The following is a 24,066-nucleotide window of genomic DNA, read 5'->3' on the forward strand; positions in this document are numbered from 1 at the left end:
GGGAACAAAAGAATCACAGAATCTAAAAACTATTCCCAGATGGTCTCGAAGAAGTGATAAGGAAGGTTAGTATTTCAAGTTTCAAAATCTTTGGCTTCCTTCTTGATATTGCCTGGTAAGAAACTGAAAAGGGGGAAGGCAAAGAGAAAAAAACAAGGATTTCACTATTAGTATCCTTATAGATTGTGAATCTTTGATTTCACCTATATTGATTTGGTTAATGATCTATTAGTGAAAAGAGCTAAAGAGTGTTCTGAAAGTTAGAGAATGGAGCAAGTGTGAAATGTTAAAGTAACAATGTCACATTGTCATAGATTATATACCATGAGAAGGTGTATGCAAATTACATATATCTCTTCTACATTTCAATTACTTCTTTAAAAACAAGTAGTATTAGCCAATCATTAAATGAATGGAAGAAAATACAATGAAAAATATGCCACTAATGGGTACAATACCAGTATAAATTTTATAATTAACTATTTAATAATATTTTTAAATTACCTGGAAAAAAATCAACATATTTCAAAATGGTTTAAAGCTACTATCTCAAAATATGATTTCATTTTAAGATGATCATAAACCCAGAAAATATATAATTCAAAATAGTTTTTAGTTTCATTCACAGGTTGTGGATAGTTTCTTTTAATTGATAAGTTATTATCATATTTCTTAACATTAAAAAATAGTATAATTGAAATTTAGTGCACAAATAATTATTTCTGACTCCCAATTTATTTCATATTTTGTGTTTCAGAATTCTGATGTTGCTATATGGTAAATAAGGGAGACATGTTTTAAATATGCATATTTGAAGAAAATATTATAGCAATGTAAAAATCACACAAGAACACACCAAGTCATTTTTTTTCTAAGGTTTAATTTTAACTAATGAATTTTAAATGATGAATGTAAAGTCAATCCAAGTCTTTGCTTATTTGCAATGCACAAACTATTTTTTTGTAACTTGCAGGTAAAATACATTCTTTTCACATGGTAATGTTTTCGCCCTTATTTATGGTCTTTTATTATTTTTCTTGAGTCCTTTTCCTTCAATAGTTTAATAAGTCACTTTTGGCTTGTCTAGAGAGCAATCCTAGCACAGTAATGTTTCAACTTGCAAGGAAGAACGCCCTTATTGAGTTGATAGAACTCCACCAGCTGTATTAGATCTGTAAATCTTGTGTGGCCATCATCCAGTGTGTGGAACATTTCACCGTCATCTTCTACCTGCAAAAAGAAAAGCAACAAATAAGTAAAGAGGATAAATTACACAGAAGGACAATCATATTCGATTGCAAACTATCTCCACATGCCAAAACTTCCAAGTTTATAAAACTAAAAGACAGTGAAAAGAATGTTATGGCATATCTACTTGTTTTTTTAACATCACTTGCATTTAAAAGAAATATCAGCTGATCCCTGAGAAGCACTGCTACTCTACTTCATCTAGTTCTAATTCTCCCAGCATTCTGTTAGTAAAGACAGTATGAATATTTTGAATCAATGAAAGAAATCTACAATATTCAGAGTAAAAGTAAACGAAGATTTTAATGCTCCCACTTGAGAAATTAATTTCCTTTTCTAAATGTTGTCTACTTAGCCACAAAAATGAATATTTACATAATTTTATCAGTAGATTTATTCTGAAGCAATCACATATTATGCTAATGGAATGTCATTCTGTCAGTTGTCTTTTTTTTAATCAGTGAAGTCTTCTGGTACTAAACAATTCATATTTGCTGGGGACATTGATCACAAAATAAAAGAAGTAGGGAGGATATTTTATATAGCCTTTGGATAACTCCAAAAAGAGGCAATTCAAAAGAACGCACTAGTAATTTAGCAATATTATGGAATACCTTTCCAAAAAGACTGAATCTTCACTCCCCACCATTCAGTTCCAATATACTATACACATCACATACATACATGCACACCCACACAGACACACAGCAGAAGAGGCAACAGAAATCCCAAAGCAAGTTGTGTGTCACAGAGAAGCCGAATCACAGAACTTTTAAAAATGTGTTCAGAAGTCTTCACTAGTTCCATAGAATCTCTGTTTCTAGCCATAGCCATTAAAAACAAAACAAAACAAAAAAAAACATTTTTGAGAGAAGAGAGGAGAAAAGGCTTTAAAGTAATGTTTTCTAAAGAGCCGTTAGTGGAATTCAGGAGAAAGAAACTTTAGTGCCCTTTTAACAATAGGTGGCATGGGGTCTATACAATATTGCTAAATCATATTTCATAGAAAAAGGAAAATTTAATTTTTACAATTCCTGTATTTCTTATATTAATTCAGGCTCATAAAATCATTTCTGCCAAAGTTAACTCTAGTCAAAGCACAAGCTGCCAAATTATATTTAATAAAAAGACCAAAAGAAAACCAAAGTTTCCAAAAGCTTATGCATTAAGATCAAAAGCTTATGCATTAAGATCATTTCTAATACACAAATGTGAAATCACGAATTACTTACTGGTATAATTTGAAAGTGCTTTATTTTTTGTCCATGACTCATTGACAGTACGAAAGTTTTGGGGTTACTCTGACTATCCCGTACCAAGAAAACTCTAAAGAGAGAGAAGGAATTTCAATGTTTCTATATTTACTCATGGATTTCATAGAACTATAGCATTAATAAATCCAAGAAGTGTATGCATAAATGTAGCTGGGGACTCCTTTACTATGTATTCAATGGGTGGGATTATCCAACTTGGCAATCAATATGGTATAACATAATCTGTACTATAAAGCTGTCATCAGTGCTACTGTAATTTTAATAGGCTAAATACACAACCCATTAGTCAGATTGTTTAATCACAATAAATAATACACTGTTATGTCTGCATCAACAATTGGTGCTACGTTCTCTTTGCACTGGGAAACTGGGTATTCACATGTAACTGTTTTGCCTAATGATTAAGGCATTTTCATATTGTTATTTTACCTTCTGGGTCATGTTAAGTTTTGAAAGAAGGTAAGAATTTAGAATGAATTTTTTTTTTTCTTTTGAAACAGGGTCTCGCTCTGTCACCCAGGCTGGAGTGCTCTCGGCTCACTGCAATCTCCGCCTCCAGGGTTCAAGCAATTCTCCCACCTCAGCCTCGCAGGTAATTGGGACTACAGGCACATGCCACCATGCCCAGCTAATTTTTGCATTTTTAGCAGAGACAGGGTTTCACCATATTGGCTGGGCTGGTTTCGAACTCCAGACCTCAAGTGATCCGCCTGCCTCGGCCTCCCAGAGTGCTGAGATTACAGGCATGAGCCACCACGCCTGGCCTGAAATTTTATTTTATTATAACCCCCTCTTCTATACTGGATACCCTTGATTTTGATTCTGGTTTCAACTGTTCATACACAATAGCAAGAAAGAAATCAATATATTGTTTTTAAAAAATCTTGAAATTATTTATTAAATGTTTAAGCAAAATGCTTTAAGTAAAAAAAATCATCCAAACAACACATACTTTAACCTTGAAGAATGCAGCAGAAAAGCCTCTATAATGTCAGGCTAGAAAAACAAGACATGGCCTCTAACAGCCTAAGAGAAAAATGCTGCCAGAAGTGGATTCTTATTCACTGGCAGTGCAATGCAAAACCAGTTTTGTATTAATTGCTGGTAAATACACTGTGTAAATGATCCCCACTGGTGAATCCAATATGAATCTCACTGTGCCTGGGCAAAGAGGCAGCCAAATTTAAAGCATCACAGATGTCTGACGAGGTTATCCATTTCATTTGCGCTGTGTGAGATTCCGATATTACATCACTGGGAAATGGGACAAAAGGGCGTTTCACTGGTAAATCAAGCTGTGATTCTCTTCCCATTCCCAAGTAGATCACCACTACCACCTAGTGGATCACTTGGCACCATCACATCTCTCCAAAAGAATATCAAAAATATTAAAAATAAGATAGTATCTTTTTTTATACGATCATTTCATTCACTTTATAAATACTGGGCTCAGAAATAAAGAAAATTACAATCTTTCAAAACATTTTAATAATTCTTTGTGACTCATTTATTTTCTTGGTTTCATCAGATTGTAATTCTACTGATTGTTCAAATTTATATCCAAGAAGACTGCATTCCATGCAAAGAAACGTATTAAAATATCTTATTTACAGTCTGGGGAAATGCTGACTTCCTATTAATAATCTTCCATGTGAAGAAGCATTGTTATCCAAATTTCAGTATGAAATCACCTTGAAATCTTGTCATTATCTTAAGCCAACTTTTGAAGATAAAAGATCCCATCACCACTTGTTTAAATTGATAATGATTTCATTACTCATCTAAACCACAATACAACCTCCCTCATTTGTACTGCATTTGGAAAGGGAATTCAGCCAGTATTATAGAAAGTATCTGAAACACTGAGTAATTTGAGAAAAATAAAATTCTTCACATTATAAATCTTTCATAATACATTTTATATTTCTCTTTTGTATTCCGTGGTACCCCACTAAAAGACAACATGAGAAACAGTTGAAAGGTACTCTTTTCATGGATCTATATTACTTTAAGATGTTAAAATTTAGAGAAAGGACAATAGGGATGTAAACACACAAAAAAATAAGTGTTCAAAACACTTAAGAAACAGCTTTTTACTTAATACACATTGCATCATACCTAAAAAAATACATTTGACATAATGTCATAATATAAACCATACTTTGAAATCATATGTTCAAATCAAAATATTGACACTTAAAAACAAGTTCATTTTCCCCCATCAATTGATATCTGAGATGCTAGAATCAGGACATAATGGGTAATATTAGTGATCACTGGTTAAGAACAAGATATTCTATTCTGTTATTTGTCCATTTATATACAAATACCAGACACACACTATGTACCAGGTATAATATAGATACTGTTAGAATACAGTGACGACCTCATTTATAGAACAATGCCACTTCTGTTTTATGATAAGCCCAAATCAAGAACTCTTCGTGGCTATGGAATAAATAATTCTGCTTATAGGAGAAATCCAATTCACAAGTACTCAAAATTAAAAATACCAAACTTACCCATCCACAAGTCCTTGCTGAATAATCAATCGCTGAGCCTCATCTCTAGAAATTTTGTGGTGAAACCATGGCTGGGACCGGTGGATAGCTAAAGAAATAGGATGGATGAATGCAAAGCTTTGTTTGAGATGACTGCAATTTCATTACATGTCCTTTCCATGTCTATCCGTCTACTCAGTGGCAATGACTATGAACAGACATACCCATGTTTGTGGCAGAGCTCTGTGAAGAGGCAGTGGGGCTACCGTGAGTGCCCAGGCGTAAACATCCTTTTTTCTGAGCAAGGAAGGAGAAAACAAATCTCAAGTTTTTAGGTGAAACAAACTGAAATCATAAATATTTTGAAGAATGTGAAGCTACTTGTACCCTCCAAGCGAGTCCTTCTTCAACTGCAACTGAAAGGGCTTCAGTGGGATTTTCTATAACTCTGCTTTTCTGGCCTGAGAAGTCCATTGCTACCAGGGAATTCTCTGATATACTTCTCTGGAAAAAAGAAACACATTTGAGTTATGAAAATTTCTTTGAAAGTTATCTTTCAAATAAATTGAAAGTGTTTTTCAATTTCAGTGTTTTTCTGGCAGTACATTTCCATTCTAGAAGGTGGTGCCCGAAGGGGCTAGCAGAATATTTAAAGTGAAAATACATATTCAAGATATAAAGGTGCTAAAAATATTTTTGTTAAAAAAGCTAAATGGTAATTTGTTAAGGTAACTGAAGAGTTGAATAAACAGATTAAAAGCTTTTAAAGTATGTCTTTCTTCTAAAACAAACTTATCTTTTCACGTTCTCTAGTAAAATGGGAAAACTTCCATTTAGAAAGGAATAGCTCTTCCTCTGGTTAAAAAGATACATTGTTTCTGAATTGATGTCTCCATTAAGCTTTGAGATCCGTCAGTCATCAATTAAATGTCAAATCCATCTACTTATGAAGCAACTAGTTTTTAAGATTCAAGATACCCAAAAGTTATAACTTAGATTGACATATATCTCTTGAGAAATAATACTCATTATTTTTAATGAGTTTTATAATGGAGCAAACTAGAATATGTATTTTAAAAGTTTATCACATCAACTTTCATCTTACTTAGAAAATAAAATTTAGTGAAAGAATAATCCTGATAATTCCATAATCTTAAAATTTCCATGATTTAACATATGAACACATTTTCATCTTGTGAGAATACACTTGGCCACATGAGGGCTGCAAAAATAAGCCCGAATAAGAACTGATAGAAGGCAACTTTAAAGAAACTTAGTTTAAACAAATGATAAAGTCATTGTTTTTGCTAATTATTACTTCTTGTATTTATATTCTTTGAGTTGAAAGTAAAATATGCAAAACCCGATCTTCTTTTTTGTTTGTTTGGGGCTCTACTTTACAACCATCTTTTAACAAATATGCCACCCCACAACGTCATGAATCCTAAGAAAGACCATTGTCAAAATCTCTAGTCAAGAATCCCACTCAGTTCATAAGTTCATACAACATCAAGAAGGAATTAAAATTCTCCAAAAGAAAAATTTAAAAACACCCATGGAAAATAACAGTTATTTTCTACTAATTAATAGAAGAGCAAAACCCAAAGTGGAGTTATAATAGTAAACTACTAGCCAGCCTGCATCTGGGGCCCCCTGGCTTAAAAGCATTTTATCTCTCTTTATGTAGATTCAGCTATACCTGGCTTGGTTGCATAGACTATAGTCAAATGTAGGCTTCAAACAAAACCTTATCCACAGATAACTATAGGACTCCTTTATCACTGCTTCACACATCCCACTTTATTAGCATTTGTAATTTTCTCTTCAAACTATGCTGTAGTGGCCTACAATCTTATTATGGTTCATCTATATTTCTAAAGATCTGGCATGCAATCTTTCATTTGTTACAGGAGCCTTTATAACTGACAGCTGCTCTTTCCACACAGATGCTGTCTCTGTAATCTCTATTTGCTGTCACACCTTAGTTTGCCCTTCTCACCCCATGATCTTCTGTGCAGGTCTGTAGACCAGTCGGATATACTTGTGCTTTGCTGACATTAATGAAAAGCATCCACCTGCCCAAACCACAGAGTAAGCTTCCTCAATCACAATAGCTTTATCCTTATAATATCTCTCCCTTTACATGCCAAGGTAGGTTCTGTAATCTCAACTCCCTGGCAACATAAAAATACCATTATATTAAGAAAAAAATAAACATAATCAGTTGTCCTATTTTTCTCCCTCTAGTATAGCAGGCCAGGAAATAAAACAAGATCCTGTGTTCCCTATTTACTTGACATACATAAGAAGATGACACTACAAATAAGGAACGTTTTCATTTGCCACATTAACTAGATTAAGGGAAAACACTGGACTATAACAAATGTTTTCTACTGAATGGCAGGTGGTAGATAAAAAATTAATAGTTTACCACTGGTGGACAAAAAAATGGAAGTAAAGCAGAGTCTGACAAACTCAAAAGGTCATTTTCAGATCAATTTCTTTCACATAGAAAAGCAATGTTGATAACATTCACAATTGGTTATATTTCTCCAACACTTCTCCCCTTTTCTAGCTCTTCCTTCTTAGGAGATGAACAGAGAAGGCCCTAAAAAAGGGGTCCATGATTTTAATGGCATGACTTTCTTTTTAAGAAAAAAAAATAGGTCTGGGTATACCCTGGATTATCCAGCCCACACTTTGAGATCACATCTACTAATTCTTAGTGAGGCTGCACATAAAATGGTTTTTCAGGAAGTTTGGCTAGGTGACAACCAGTATCATCCCATTTGAAGGATTTAGATAAACTTACAGTGCCATCATTAGCAAGAGGGCACACAATTTCTTCAGATATTTTTCTCTCATTTGCTTTATACAAAGCTACAGACATCAGAAATGTAATGGTTTCTAGATTATACAACCATCACCCTCATTTTACACTGCAGGATACCAGTGACTTGACCAAAGTCACACAGGCAGCTTATGGTAAAAGCAGTAACAGATATGTCTGTTGTAGGGTTCTTTTATGTTCCATAGAGTGGGAAATACAGTGGAGAAATTGCAGTTTAGAATGTCTATCCTCAGGTCAAAAGTGAAGCATAAAAAGAGCTTGAGTAGACTCGCCTTCCCCAACCCTCCGTCCCCTCACTCCAGCCAGGGCAATATTGATAAATACTCCTTTAAATGAATCCTTTGTTTTCCCTAAAAAGGACCAAATATATTTGGCTTCCTGAAATGTCTGCTGCTGATTGATTCTCACTTTAAAGGCTGATGGGGTGGCTGTTACATCCTTTATATAGCTAAGATATTCATTATGGTTTGAGAATTTTTTTTCTCATTTCCTTTCTCAAAATGTATACCTGGAAGAGTTAGGAAAAGAAAGAAAATAATATTGTTCCTTTAAAAATATAACTAAAGTTTTATACTAAAAACTTATATGTTAATCGCTGAAAATAGTCCTCGGATGAAAAGCAACAAAGGCTGGTAAAGAGTACTGGCATCTTTTAGGCCCCTGATTCTTCCCAAATAATCTGGAAAAGTGAGATTTTATAGAGACACCAAAGTCAACACAACTACTTCCCAAAACAGATTCTATGTTTCCTTCATGTAAATTAATAATATTAAAGATGTAATTCTCACATACTACTGTGTCTGATTAGGACAACTGCTAGACAGGATAGGTCTTTACCACACAGGCACCTGCATCCTCCAACCGCTATTCCCAACCAAACTCACTCAAGGAGTATCTCTTCCTTTACCTGGCACTGAACAAGGAAAGCTACACTAACTAAACTGTTATCCACATCTTGATCAATAGCAGCATCACCTTCAATGGAAAAAGACAAGGGTAATACCATACATGTATGCTGACAGTGATGAGAATAGGAAGAACTTCATTTATAACCATTTTTCCTATGATTAAGAGGACACTAAATAATTGCCTCCAAATATTTGGCTGCTATTAACATGTTCATCCTAATAATTTTGGACTCTAAAAGAAATTTGGAGGAGTTTAGGAAAGGATTAATATAATAAAATTCATTATTATTTTTATATACATATGAATTGAAAGATAAGAGTAAGCTGAAAAAATGTAAAAACATTCATCTTAACATGATTGCTTTTATAAAAATTCACTGTGCCCCTTAGTTTCTTATTTTAGGGCTTAAAAGTAATACCATACAAAGATGGAAAGTTATTCTTCCATAAGTTAAAGTGACGTAACTACAAAATTGGAGTTCTTTTTCTATATAGTGTATCAGGTTTCATAATCAACATTATTTCATGCTTCATTCCTAGAACTGAGCATTTCATCTACTACATTACATGTGGGATAAATGCACCTTCCCTGGTCACATCCATGAAGAGCATATTTTTAACCTAAGTGAAAATGTAGATTAAAAAAAATGCACATTAACTGATTTGTAACACATGTGCATACATCTGAATTCCTAATATACCCTATCTTAAGGAGTGCAGCAAAAATAGCAGAACATAAATCTTAAGTTCAGAAATACATTTCTTATGTTAATGCACACAAAATTAAAATTAGATCCTAAAGAAGGAAAAAGATGTGTCTGTGTGTCTGCAAATAAATATCCAAGTTACATTTAGTATAAGTCTGAAAAGCAGTGCTAGAGTTAATGTAACACACGACCTATATTTTGGCTTGCAGTTTTTGGGTTTCCTGGAAAGCAGTCTACTTTTAAAGGACCTGGAACTTAAAAAAATTATTGTTAGCCAGAATGCAAAAGAGCTCACATGTGTATACTGTAGCTTTTAAAATTCCAAATCACTGGTATCTTTATACTAGATTGTGACAATCCCAGAATCGGTATTAAAATAAAATATGAAACCACAATCAAAACCAATAATTAACAAAACATAATCTACAATGCCAAGGAATATGTTCTATAAATTATATTTTTAAGATCTAATCTTCAAATGTTATAATGACACAGAAAGACACATAATTGTTTCAAATATTTAAAACTTTAACATATACTATTATATATTTTATTAAATACTTTATGTATAATGATATGATTTTATCACATAGATTGCAAGCAAATAAAATCCAAGAATAAAAAATTCAATGTAACATTATACTAGAATGGTGCCAAAGAGTTACTTAACCAACAGAAAATAACGTAAATTATTATAAGATACTGTTATGTAGTGTAATTTAAATTAATATAATGTGAATGTAAAATAAAACACAGGCTCAAAAATTTGGTCCTTACCATAGGTGATATGCTCTGCGAACTGCAGCCACTTCTACCTTGATATGGATGCATATAATTCTGGTACAGCTGCATGCCATACTGCAGAATAAATAAATAAAACACATTCCCACCACTTTTACTACTCTGATAATCTATGAAAATCAACACTTTCATCAATTATACAATATAAATATAAAAACAATTAAAGCAAACAAGTAAAGCAACCAAAATTTTGAAAGATAAACTTTTAGTGCCCTGCAACAATACATTTAAAAAGACAATTGAAGTCTTTTACTTAGACCTACAACTTAAGGTCCAGCTCACCAGTACAGACTTCAGGAGCTGACATATCTACTCATTATTCTTAGCACCAAATTGTACCACAACTATCTGGAGTAGTACACTGCCTCATGATAAAAAAAAAAAACAAAACTCACTTGGGAAGGGCGATGTGCTTTCTGGTACAAAGATTCCAAAAACTTCACACACATCCTAAGCAACACTGTGCAAAATTTATCGTACCTCTCTGATGAATGACTAATGATTTACTTTCCCTCTGGTAAATCCATAAACATGGGCCTATGTTGAAAATTATTGACAATATAGCATCCTTATATCAAAACTATTAATGCCATTATTAATTTTTTACTTCAAATTCCTGGAAACCAAAATAGTGAGGAATCAAGCTGATTTCAAATGAAAGCTTTCAAGGTACAATATAAGTGGTAGAAGATAAGAATTTCAGTGTCTTCACTTTCAGGAGGCAGCATCATATGGATTGAGCTGGCAGAACAGAATTGGAAAACCGGTCTGGATTATAACTGGATTATTAGTTTGAAAAACAGTAAGAATGCCAACTGCCAAAACCAAACTTGTCCTGGAGGTTTCCACATCTGAATTTGGAAGCTAACCTCCTTTAGGTTTAAGCTACTTCGTTAAAAAAAAAAAGAAAGAAAAGAAAAATAAAACAATGGAATAAACAGCCTTTTTTCCCCTAGATTCTGCAATTCTGTCCATTTCATAGAGCCATAATGAACTTAAAAGTTAGGTTTTATATAAAAGAGATTAAATAGACACCATGGAATCAAATCTTACCCGAAGGATAAATTCTATTTAAACATTCCAGCAGAGCTGTTTTTCTACTAAAGAAAAATAGTCATTCCCTTAAAAGCAATTCTAGCACAATGGATATATTTGGTAATTAGGAAAAAAAAAAAAAAATCAGAGGAGGTCTAAAGGAGTCACTGTTTTCAAGATTTTGCTTTCAACATGAATGCAAACCCACATTCATTTAAAATTCTCTGTGTTGACTTCTTATCCAATTATTTCCCAACTTCTAAAAATTATTTTTAATTTAAGGTTTGATTGGCATTAATGGGACCTAATGAAATTTATTTCAAATCAACTCTAAGCGTACAATAGCTTTAAAAAGAAGGCAAAGGAGCTTAATTCCTAGTCAAATTCATTTTGGAGAATATATAATAACCTCAAACCAACACTTTCACAAGAAACATGCTGTTTGGCCACCTTTTATTAATCTGCATTGAAAAGCCAGCTGCCTACTAATAAGTCTGTTTTCTTCAAAGATATATTGTCCCTGGTACCTGCAGTGTTAGGTAGTTGCCTCTGTGCTGCTGGAGGTCTTTAGTAGGCATTTAACTCTGGACAAGAGGTAGGGCGGGGGTCACCTTAACATTTCCCCATCCTATGGAGGGGCAGATAAGGGACCAAAATATGTTAGAGAGAACCTTGCAGAGTTCTAATTGAAGGGAAGGAAAAGAGACAACATGTAACTAGGACATTACACATGAGAAAATCTCCCATTTTCTAAGTCTCAGATATTCTATAATTCTATATGTAATTAGAATTTATCCAAAGAGAAAAAGAGAGTCTCCATCTGATCCATATGAAGACTTTACATATATATAAAAGAAAAGGACGTAAGAATAAAACAAGTGGCCAAATTCTTGGTGGGAGGCTGTTTCTAACAAGTGGTGTGTGATGAAAAAAGAGGGCACTCTCAGTTCAGCCAAGATAATATCTCCTTGTTCATTCCCGCTAAGTACAATGGTAAACGCTGGAAATAACACAGTAGACAACAAAAGAAAACAAAGTAGGTGTTAAAGACACTTCTACCATCAGGTGATCCCAGCTGCACCAGCCAGGGGGATCCAACAGGAGGAGCCCTGCTGACAAGAAGTTGCCAGGGAAGCCAACTCACTCCACCATTAGAATGCCACAAGCGTGTCTGTGTTGTGAGACCTGGAGCAAGCCCTGGCTTCCTGTGATCTGGGTATTTTACAGTGTAAAATAGATCCTATCATGTCTCTTTCCTGTTTGGGTTCTCATAGGTTCCAGATAAAGGGCCTCACAGATGCCTCCTTCCCTCTTCAGCCTCATCTGGAAAAGCTTCGCCATTATTGAAATGAACAGGAAACATGGATGTGGTAGGTAGAATAATGGTCCCCCAAAGATGTCCACATCCTCATCTCCAGAGCCTATGTTAAGCTACATGGAAAAAGGGAATTAAGGTTGTCAATCAGCTGATTGTAAGGTGGGGTGATGATCCTGGATTATCCATGTGGGCCCACTGTAATCACAAGGGGCCTTAATAAGTGGAAGGGAGAGGCAGAAGAGGCAGTACCAGGGAGATGGCAGTGTGAGAAATACTTGGTGTGACAGTGTTGGCTTTGAAGATGTTGAAAGGGCCCCCAGACAAGACGTCTGGATGGATTTTAAAGGCTGCCAAAAGACAAGGTAACTGGATTCTCCTCTAGAGCCTTCAGTAAGAAATGCAGCTCTGCCAACACCTTGACTTAATCCAGTAAGACTCATTTCAGGCTTCTGAACTAAAGAACAATAAATTTATGTTGCTTTAAGTCACTACCCTGGTGGTAATTTGTTACAGCAGTCATAGAAAACCAACACAATGATGCATCTTTGAACTGGGAATCTGATTGAAAGATGCTTTAAGAACAGTAAGATGAGAAAAAATAGTGAGAAGGGAACATTATTCCAGAAAATAAGCCTCATTGAAATGGAAGAATTAAAGAAAGCTTTTAGTGTATTTCACCCATTTTTAGATGTGCATTTTGAAATTTAACATCTATAAATTCAACTGCATCCTATAATCTATAACATCTTACATTCACTATGGACCCAGTGATTTGTCATTGCCCGAAACCTTTGGTGGGATCAAGAAATCACCAGCATCAAACCTTGCACACGCAATATCAGTGGAACACAGCCCCATGCCATATCCTGTGGAAAATACAGGTATCTGTGACTCTGAGATGAAAATGATTCAGAAAAGCCAGGCTTAGAATAAGAAGAAGTTTTAAAGATACCTCAATTAATGTATTCTACTTATATATTTTATTTTATATTTATGTGTGTATATACTTAATGCATATATATGTGTATGTGTAAAATACATTTATGTCCATATGTATATACATCTGAGTGTATACAAACAAAAGTGATTAAATTACAAAAATCTAGGTTCAAATAAACCTAACAAAACTATCTGAATAAATAAAACAAAAATTGTAAGTGATATGAAAGCACCATATCATCATTTTATTGGCATCCTTTTTTTTCCTTTTAACGCTAATAAAAATAGTGATGTCTCCTGGTAAAAACCAATGGCTTCTTAGATTAAGTGAAATGCTGATTAAAGGAAGTGGGCTTACCACCTGCTTCTGTTTTGGGTGTCAAACTTTAAGCCCAAGTTAGAAGGGAGGAAGATGGGTTAACAAGGTTGAAGAACATCCTCTTTGCAGCCTAGCCTGATTTCCAGTTTTGAAAAACAGAGAAAACCAAAAACCACAAGAAATTTTATCTACCATAACTCTTGATGGAGTAGAGCCTTCCAAAGTGTACCAGCCTCTTTATCTGTAAAACTGGAGGGCTGGACAAAGTTAGTAGTTCTTATTCAGAATCCTTAAGGATGGGGCGGGGACCACATGTAAATTCAGAAAGCTTCTCAGGTGACTTTAACAGCAGAATATTTGAAAAACAAGCAAACCTCTCATAAAGAAGTAAACATGGTGGCTATCTGCCAAAACAGCGAAAGAATGTAAATTTCACAGTTAAACAAAAAGCTTCCTTTAAATCATTTGTTGAAACTTTCTTCCAATACCACTTCACATCCACTAGAATGACCATAATTGACAAGAACAAGAACCAAAAAAAGTAAATAACAAGTATTGACAAATATATGAAGAAATTGGAACTCTCATGCATTACTGGTAGGAATGCAAAATGGTTCAGCCACTGTGGAAAAACATTTTGGCAATTTCTCAAAAAATTAAACATACAATTACCATATAATAAGCAATTTCATTACAACATGTATTCCCCCAAAATCGAAAACCTGTACTCAAACAAATACATATACACATATTCATAGCAGCACTATTCACAATAGCCAAAGGTAGAAACAACCTAAATGTCCATCAGTGAAAAAATGGATAAACTGTGTTTATCCAACATATAGATAGATATAGAGAGCTATATATACAATGGAATAGTACACAGCCATAAAAAGGAATAAAGAGCTAACATATGCTTCAATGTTGGTGAACCACAAAACACTATGCTAAGTAAAAGTCAGAAACAAAAGGTCACATACTGTATGATTCCATTTATATGAAATACCTACAATAGGTAAATCCACACAGACAGAGGCAAATTGGTGATTGCTAGGGTGTGGGAGTAGCTGCTTAATGGGTATGGAGTTTGCTTTTGAGGTGATTAAAATGTCTTGGAACTGAATGCACTAAATGCCACTGAATTATTCACATTAACAATAGTTTGATTAATTTTATATTTTGTGAATTTTACCTCAATTTAAAAATTGTAAGAATACAAAATAAAACTTTCTTATAAACCTGGTATGATAATGATTCTGATTATTACTATTCTGTCCTTCTTTACCCTGATATCTCTTAAGTTGGATGCTAGGAAAAAGTCAACAGAGAGCAGAAGAGGTAAAAATGGCAAAGGCAGAAGAAAAAAAGTACACCTGGAAAATATACAAACTGCAAATCAATTGAAAAGTTTACTTCATCCCCTTCTTCAGGGTAAATGAAATGGGGGAACCCAAGGACTTCACAGTGCTCCAGCTTCTCTGATTTTCATTTCTAACTATATTGAAAAGCTAGTTTTAGTACATGCATTGTTAATAATCTAAATCTTCCTGTGGTAAGAAAAGGATTATATATATCTAATACACATATAATATGCATAATCAATATATTGGCAAATTATATTAGTGCCTAGGCATAAATTATAAAGAGTACCTTAGAAAATGTTAATGCTCTTATTTTAAACCAAAAATTTAATAATAACAATAAATTATGTATTTTGTTGGCTTCAGCAGCAGCAAAACTAACTAATGTGGACGGGCACTTTCCCTGGATTGTATCTTTTCAACAACAAAATTTTGTAATTTCCTCCCTAACTGTGACTACCAAATCAGTATCTTTAAAAGGAAATAGTTGATAATTGTTATAAGTATACAGTTTAAGTTTTGCTCAATTTTCTGGCAAACGGTTTTTGAAAATAAATATGCTTTCTATACATTCTGGAAGACATCAGTTCTGCTTTTATTTCCTATGAGAGTCTACCTTTAGGATATTGTTACTCATTTCAAAATTGCTCAGCAGCAACAAATTATGCTTACGGAAGTTGTAATTTCTACTTAGCACGAGAGTAGATGTTTAAAAAATATATTCATAGTGAAATTGTACAATAATTTGAGTCATGCTTATTAAACTAGAAAGCAATTTATAAAACATGAATCGAACACAAAACAGTTACATTAAATATCTCAAGGGTGGGCACATTTTAAAATACACTTTACCTTGGATTGTTGGCAATGTTTTAAGAATGCAGACTTAGTCATGTACAGGAGACATTTCATTCAGTTACACTGGCTATGTAATACCTTCACAAAAGTGAAAATCAGAACATTTCTAGAAATGGAATACTTACTCCACACACAAAACAGAAATGTATTAGGTTATTCCACTCTACTCCGAAAATGTTTATCATTTAGAATTTTAAAAACATACACATTTGGTGGTTATTTTTCTTCTTTCTCATGTAGCCACCCAGTGAGACCTCACATTCTGAAATACAGATATTTTCTAACTTTTATGGTACTCACAGCAGTTAATAGAAATTCATGCCTCCGGCGAGATTACCTTAAGCAATCTAATCGCGGTCACCCAGCACGTCCTACTCTGCTCTTCTTCTGCACAGAGCATTTTCAGGTCTCGGGGCCCTCCCGCTTTGTTAGGCTAGAAGGCCACAGCACATTGTTTATCGTTAATGCATATCTTGAAGGTAACACCTGTTGAAATAAAAGCCACTAAAATTCTCCTATATATAAGAGAAAGCTGTCTCTTTTCAAAAGCAATTAAAAGAAACTCAAGCTTACCTAAAAGGCTGAGGCTTGCTTTATTCATCTATCAAAATATTAAGCCTGTACCTTAAAGCAGAATCCATAGTTAGTCGGTGCTCCATGTTTTTTTTTGCCTGCCAGTGACACATAAATATCACTATTGCCAAATTCACTGAAAAACTGCAAATGCCGCGGTTCCTTAAAAAAAAAGTATTGAAATGGATACATATTTTTGCATTATCTTTTTTGTGTGTTTATATTATATAATTTATACCTTGGGCAAAAACTTATGACCAACAGAAGTTCAATATGATGCCACAAAAATAAAAAGAGAAAAAAATCTAAGCTACCATATCTTTAATTAACCAGGAGCTGGATACAATTTTATTTAATTTGAGAAGTGAAAATTTTGTTTATAATTTAATTTCCAATAATATAAATAAATTCCTGTTTTAAACTTCCGATTCTCTTTAACCACCATTTCAAGGAATCTGAGAGAGAAAAAAGTTAGCAAAGATTGGCTTTTGGAAATGTATTCCTCATCCAGCTTTCAAATAATGGTACCTCAACAAAGGGGAGAAGGTTGGTTTGAGCTTCCATAGCAGTTAGAGAAGATAAATGAGAACAAGACAATGATTCCTGCTTCATTCACACACAGTCATCCCTCACATTTGTGTACAGTGGAACACACCACAGGAAGCAGCGACTCTAACTTTACAAAAGGAAAGAAAGAAAGTCTGTACAGATAGATGAGTTCAGGGAAATTAGCTGGCAGCGGAATGTTTCTGATTTTCAACGCAAAGTGGAATCATGAACAGCTATTTCTTCTCTGGGAAATCCATGAGATTTAAAACTGGTCATGGGAAATCACTAGGTCATATTATTCTGTGATAGGTTAATAACTTGGAGAAGTGCTTAATTCTGAGGTTGAATGTATAATCAAAACTGACCAAAATGCATTTGTTCTCTAAAACCTTGCTGCCAGTAGTGTGGTCTCAGATCAGCAGTATCAGTATCACCTGGGAGCTTGTTAGAAATGCAAACTTTCAGGGCTCATCCCAGACCTCCTGAATCAGTATCTGCATTTTAACAAGATCCCAGGTGATTCATAAGCAGTACAATTTGAGAAGCAGTGGAAAAAAAAAAAAAAAACAAAAAACACCCCACAGAAGAACACACTGAGCAAAACGGGCAACCCCATTCAAATCCAAAAACCAAAAGAATCTTTCATTGTCATTTACGGGTGTTATTCCACCTCTGATAACTGGCAGAACAAGAGTTTCTCTGTATTCACTGTTCTTAAGCATTTTAATCGAATGAATGACTGTAGTTTCTAACACCATTGGAGAATAAGACAGGAAAGAAAATTGTTTTAAAAAGACCCAGAATAGGACCCTTGGAAAAAGGTAGGAGGAAAGAGAAAGGTACACTTATTGCCCTGGCTTTAAAAATCTTATTCCTGGATAAAAACTAATTTGCTGGTAAAAATGTTTGATTTCTAGTAAGATGGAATAAAACCATTCCTGTCCACTGATGCTGTAGAAGTCAATATAGTTCAGTTATTCAAACAAGAGTAAAAGGTAGCTTGAGAAACACTGGAAGGCAATAAGAGGTATGATGAGTTTTTTTCTCTTGATTTTTGTTCCACCACTGCTAAGGCTTATGGCACTATAAGGCTATGAAGTTGAACTGGCATGGTTAGCAAAATGTAAGTATGTGTACATTTGTACATTTCCCCATGTGTATGTACATAGGGAGGTGGAGAGAAGCGTACTTAGAGATTTCTCTGTAAATATATTCATGACCACATCTTTAAGATTTGCAGCAGTAGTTAACTAAATTTAGAACTAAAACCAATCAAGACCTCCTCAGAGAAAAGGATAGGAAATGGTTTCCTTGCCAGGTAGAAATGCCATATATGACATTAGGAGGGGCAGAGCAAGATGGCTGAACACAAGGCTCTACCTATCCTCCCCCAAGCAGGAACACCAAATTTAACATTTACACCAAAAAAAAGCACCTTTCTGAGAACCAAAATCAGATGAGCACTCACAGTACCTGGTTTTAGAAGGGAGCCCACTACCACAAAGGGTGAGTCTCAGTCCTGGTGCATTCACCACAAGATGACTGGAGAGCCCTTAGTCCTTAAGTGAACATCAGCAGTCCCTGCAGTACTCCCTGGGGCCTCCATATCACTGAAAGAGGCACTGAAGGAGGTAGGAAAGACAGTCTTAAATTGTCAGTACCTCCCCTCCCCTGTTCCTCAGTAGGAGAAAGAATCTGTGTACTTGGGAGAGGGAGAGCATAGTAACTGTGAGACTTTGCATTGAACTCAGTGCTGCCCTGTCACAGTGGAAAGCAAAACGGAACTGAACTCAGCTGACATCTACCCATGGAGGGAGGATTTAGACCAGCCCTAACCAGAGGGGAACCGCCCATCCCAGCAGTTGGATCTTGAGTTCTGGCGAGCCTCCCAACTGCGGACTAAACTGCTGTGAGCCCTAAATAGACATGAAAGGCAGTCTAGGCTGCAAGGACTGCAACTCCTAAGCAAGTCCTAGTGATGAGCTGGGATTGGAAGCCATGCACTTGGAGGGCACACAAGCTGGTGAGCAACAGCTGGGGTGGCTACGGGAGTCCTTGCACTACCCTTCCCTTAACCCCAGGCAGCACAGCTCGTGGCTCCAAAAAGAGATCCCTTCCTTCCACTTGAGGAGAGGAGAGGGAAGAGTAAAGAGGATTCTGTCTTACATCTTGGATACCAGCTTAGCCACAGTAGGACACGGCACCAGAGTTGTGAGGCCCCTATTCAGAAAGTAGCTCCCAGATGACATTGTTAGACACACCCTGAGCCAGAAGGGAACCCACTGCCTTGAAGGGAAAAACCTAGTCCTGGCAGGATCCATCACCTGCTGACTAAGAGATCTTGGGCCCTGAATAACCAGCAGTGATATCCAGGCAGTAATCCATGGGACTTGGATGAGATCCTAAGATAGATCCTAAGACATGCTGGCTTCAGGTGAAACCTAGCACATTTGCAGTTGTGGTGACTATGGTGACAGATTCCTTCTGCTTGAGAAAAACAGAGGGAAAAGTAAAGGAGACTTTGTCCTGTATGTTCGATGTATGTTCGATGCTAGCTCGGCCACAGATGGGTAGAGCACCAGGATGGTTCTGAGGGGTCCCCAGTTCTGGGCCTCAGCTCTTGGATGACATTTCTGGACATGCTCTGAGTCAGAGGGGAGTCCACTACCATGAAGGGCGAGTCCCAGACCTGGTGGCATTCACCACAAGATGACTGAAGAGCCCTTGGGCCTTAGATGAACATCAGCAGTTGCTAGCAGTACTCCCTGGGGACTTGTAGTAATAGTGGCCAGAGGTGAGGCTCCTCTGCCAGTGAAAAGTAGGGGGAAGAGTGGGAAGGACTGCGTCTCATGGTTTGAGTGCCTGCTAAGCCACAGTAGAATGGAACAACAGGTAGATTTCCAAGGTTTTTTGTTTATTTGTTTGTTTGTTTGTTTTTGTTTTTTGAGACAGAGTTTCACTCTTGTTGCCCAGGCTGGAGGGCAATGGCGTGATCTCGGCTCACTGCAACCTCCGCCTCCTAGGTTCAAGTGATTCTCCTGCCTCAGCCTCCTGAGTAGCTGGTATTACAGGCTTGTGCCACCACGCCTGGCTAATTTTTGTATTTTTAGTAGAGAAGGGGATTCACCACGTTGGCCAGGCTGGTCTCTAACTCCTGACCTCAGGTAATCCACCCACCTTGGCGTCCCAAAGTGCTGGGATTACAGGTGTGAGCCACCACACCTGGTCGATTTCCAGGGTTTTTGGCTATAGTCCCTGGCTCCCAGATGGCATCTCTAGACCAACCCAGGGACTGGGGGAACTTGCTGCCCTGAGGGAAGGACGCAGGCCCGGCAGACTTCACTACATGCTGACTGTAGAGACCCAGGGCCTTGAGCAAACATAGATGGTAGCCAGGTAGTGGTTCATGAAGCATTATACCACAAGGAAATACATGCACACACATAAGACCCGCACACAAGAACAGCAACAAAAGAAAACTGTGTGTGAGGGAAAGAAGGAAGCTATACAAGAGCAGTTGGGGGAAAATATGGGAAAAAGTCAGGTATAACTATTTTGCAGCTCCATATCTCCTATCAAGACCATTACACAAACATCTGGTCTCCGTCGTTAGCTGTTTTGAGCATTGCCATTTGTTTGCTTCATCCTCAATAAAACATATCCAGAACTAAGATCACTATTTGTCTTCTAAGAGAGTTACCTTCTAGTAAATATGCTATTCCTGTTTATTTTTATTTTCTATTTCTTAATTTTCTTTTATCTTTAAGAACATTTTTAACTGCTTCCTCTTCTTTGATATCAATCAGCCACACAAATCTGGCCTTTTGCCATTTAATCTTGTGGCCATTCCTTTATTCTCCCCTCACTGCTTGTCCTAGGTTACATGACATCACTTCCACCTGGATTAATGAAATGATCATCTAATTAGCATCTGTGCCTATAACCAATTCCCTCTCTCTCTACTTCTCTCTCTCTCTCTTTCCTTCCCACTCCTCCCTCTCTGCCTCCTTTACCTTCTTCCCTTCAGTCTCTTTTTCTCTCTTTCACTCTCTGTCTCCTTGATCTTTTAAGCTCCCTGTGACCAAACTAATCTCAAGATACTCTTTTGGTAATTTCACTCCCTTGTTCAAACACTTCAATGGCTTTCTGTAGTGGATTGAATAGTAGCCCCCCAAAAAATATGCTCATGCCCTAATAGCAGGAAATTGTAAATGTAACCTTAATTCAGAAAAAGGGTCACTGAAGATATAATTAAGTTAAGGATCTTGAGATGAGATTATTCTAGATTATCCAGGTGGGCCCAAAATCCAATGACAAGTGTTGTTATAAGAGACATACAGAGAGAAAGGGAGAAGGCCCCGTGAATACAAAGGCAGAGACAAGCCATGGGACATCTGAAGTCATAACTAGCCAAGACAGAAAATCCTAAGACAAATGCAAAAGATCACATAACAAGAATGGAAAAGAAGTAGTCAAATAAATAATGGATGTACATTTCTAGTATGAAAAAAAGATGAGTTTGCAGATTGAATGTGTGTGCTAAGAATCAAGCAAGATTTAGCAGACTATATTTCAACACACCTAGTAATATAGCAGGGAAATTACTGCACACCAAAGTTTATAAGAATGTTTGAAAAACTGCTAGAGAAAAAAGACAGTTTAACCCATAAAGAAGCAACAGTGTTGTCACTGACAACTATAGATGCATGAAAATAGAATAACAATAACCTCCCATAAAAACTCTCAAAAGAATTTTTACTTGAAAGACACCAATGCGTTGCATAAAATGTCAACACTTGTATGCCAAAGACTATATAACATAATGGACATAGACTAGACACAGAAACCAGGCAGCACTGTAGAATACACATTTATGTTTAAGTAATAATGTATGTGCATATGAACTTCTGCACATGTATATCTATGTAACCATTATATAGGTAAACGTGTAAGCATGTAGACAAATATATCTATTCATCCCTGATGACAGCATCATAACTTCCTCTAGGAATTTACAATGTATGTAAGGAGACAAAATAACACACACAAAATAACTAAAGAGAAGTAAAGGAACAGGAGGCAGGACTAACTTGCAGCTCCCACTCTGCGGAACAGCATGAGGAGACTCACATTGTGAACTTTTGCTCCAAGAATCACCACAGGAACATACAAGGAAAGCCAACAGAATCCACAGACCCTTTGAAGGAAATGAATTGCTGCTGCAGGGCCCCCAGAAGACAGCCAAAAAACTGTGAGTACCCAAAGTGTGAAAAGGGGGATCGTCCACACCTGAACACACACCCTCACTGCGGAACCTGAAGGTCCAGATCACAGGAGAAGGATTTGACATTACCTACAGCTGAGACAAATTTAGAGTTGAGTGAAATACAGGGTAGAAAAAGCAGCAGGAAGAACCTGTGGGCACTCTCGGTCCCTGGGGAAGCCTTTTCTGACTGTCTCACAGGGGTCCCTGGGGAGGGCTGTCAGAGGAACTTGGAAAAGACCACAGAGAGTAGGAAAATTCCAGCTGAACTTTGTAACAATTTCAACTGACTCATTGTTTCCTAGACAGAACCTGGGGGAGGGGGTGAATCAGGAGTGCAAACACAGTACAGAAGCCTTGGCAGGTAGGGAGGTGCAAAACCTGAAATCCCTGCTTGCCTTCTCAGTTGGGAGGCCGGTTGCCTGAGGCAAGTTCTCAGCCCTGTTCACCTGCTGCCTGGAAAAATACTCAGTGCTGTTGGCGGGGCATGAAGGGAGCTAAACTGAACTTCTGGGCTGCACAGGAGCTGGGTGAGGCCTGTAACTGCCAATTTTCCACCACTTCTCTGGTAACCTGTATGATGCAGCAGAGGCAGCCATAATCCCCTAGGAACATAACTCCATTGGCCTGAAAACAACACTTCCATCCCCTACAGCAGCCGCAGCAAGCCCTGCCCAAGGAGAGTCTGAGCTCAGACATGCCTAACCCTGTCCCACCGGATGGTCTTTCTCTACCTGCCCTGGTAGCCAAAGACAAAGGACATAATCTTTTGGGTGCTCCAGGGCACCATCCACCACCTGATCCTCCCTGTACTACTGCAGCTGATATGCTCCTGACAGCGCCAACTCCGGGCTGCAGGCCAACCAACACAAAACTAGCACAATAAACAAAACTACAACTAAGGACCCTCACAGAGTCCACTTCACTCCCCTGCCACCTTCACCGGAGCAGCTGCTGGTATCCATGGCTGAGAGACCTGAAGATGGTTCACATCACAGAACTCTCTGCAGACACTCTCCAGTACCAGCCCAGGGCCTGGGAGCTCCACTGGGTGGCTAGATCTGAAAGAGAAATAACACTCACTGCAGTTTGGCTCTCAGGAATCCACATCCCTAGGGGAAGAGGGAGAGCACCATATTAAGGGAGCACCCTGTGGGACAAAAGAATCTGAACGGCAGCCCTTCAGCCACAAATCTTCCCTTTGACATAGTATACCCAAATGAGAAGGAACCAGAGGAACAATACTGGTAATATGACAAAACAAGTTATTTCTTACCCCTAAAAGATGACACTAGCTCACCAGCAATGGATCCAAACCAAGAAGAAATCTATGAATTGTCAGAAAAAGAATTTAGAAGATTGATTGTTAAACTCATAATGAAGGCACCAGAGAAAGGTGAAGTTCAACTTAGTGAAAAAAAAAAAAAGCCATGATACAAGATATGAAGGGAAAAATCTTCAGTTAAATAGATAGCATGAATAAAAAACCATTACAACTTTTAGAAATAAAGAACACACTAAAAGAAACGCAAAATGCTCTGGAAAGTTTCAACAATAGAAT

General features: G+C 36.7%; 1 protein-coding gene across 5 annotated transcripts in view; it reads right to left on the bottom strand.

The window, feature by feature from the left end:
* Positions 1 to 860: 860 nt before the first annotated feature.
* GRB14 (growth factor receptor bound protein 14) overlaps positions 861 to 24,066 on the bottom strand; it is a 129,129-nt gene continuing 105,923 nt past the window's right edge. For 4 of the 5 annotated variants that reach the window (XM_054679091.2, XM_515864.9, XM_054679089.2 and 1 more), the window contains 8 exons: positions 16,745 to 16,855; positions 16,458 to 16,553; positions 10,267 to 10,347; positions 5,411 to 5,527; positions 5,248 to 5,320; positions 5,045 to 5,132; positions 2,481 to 2,574; positions 861 to 1,230 (listed from right to left, as the gene is read on the bottom strand). In XM_054679091.2, the coding sequence (XP_054535066.1) occupies positions 1,084 to 1,230; positions 2,481 to 2,574; positions 5,045 to 5,132; positions 5,248 to 5,320; positions 5,411 to 5,527; positions 10,267 to 10,347; positions 16,458 to 16,553; positions 16,745 to 16,855 (807 nt within the window). In that variant the 3' untranslated portion in view covers positions 861 to 1,083. The remainder of the gene's footprint in view (positions 1,231 to 2,480; positions 2,575 to 5,044; positions 5,133 to 5,247; positions 5,321 to 5,410; positions 5,528 to 10,266; positions 10,348 to 16,457; positions 16,554 to 16,744; positions 16,856 to 24,066) is intronic. The other variant, XM_054679090.2, reaches the window with a different exon arrangement.

Source organism: Pan troglodytes, chromosome 13, assembly GCF_028858775.2.
Source record: "Pan troglodytes isolate AG18354 chromosome 13, NHGRI_mPanTro3-v2.0_pri, whole genome shotgun sequence".
In the NCBI taxonomy this organism is placed as follows: Eukaryota; Metazoa; Chordata; class Mammalia; order Primates; family Hominidae; genus Pan; species Pan troglodytes.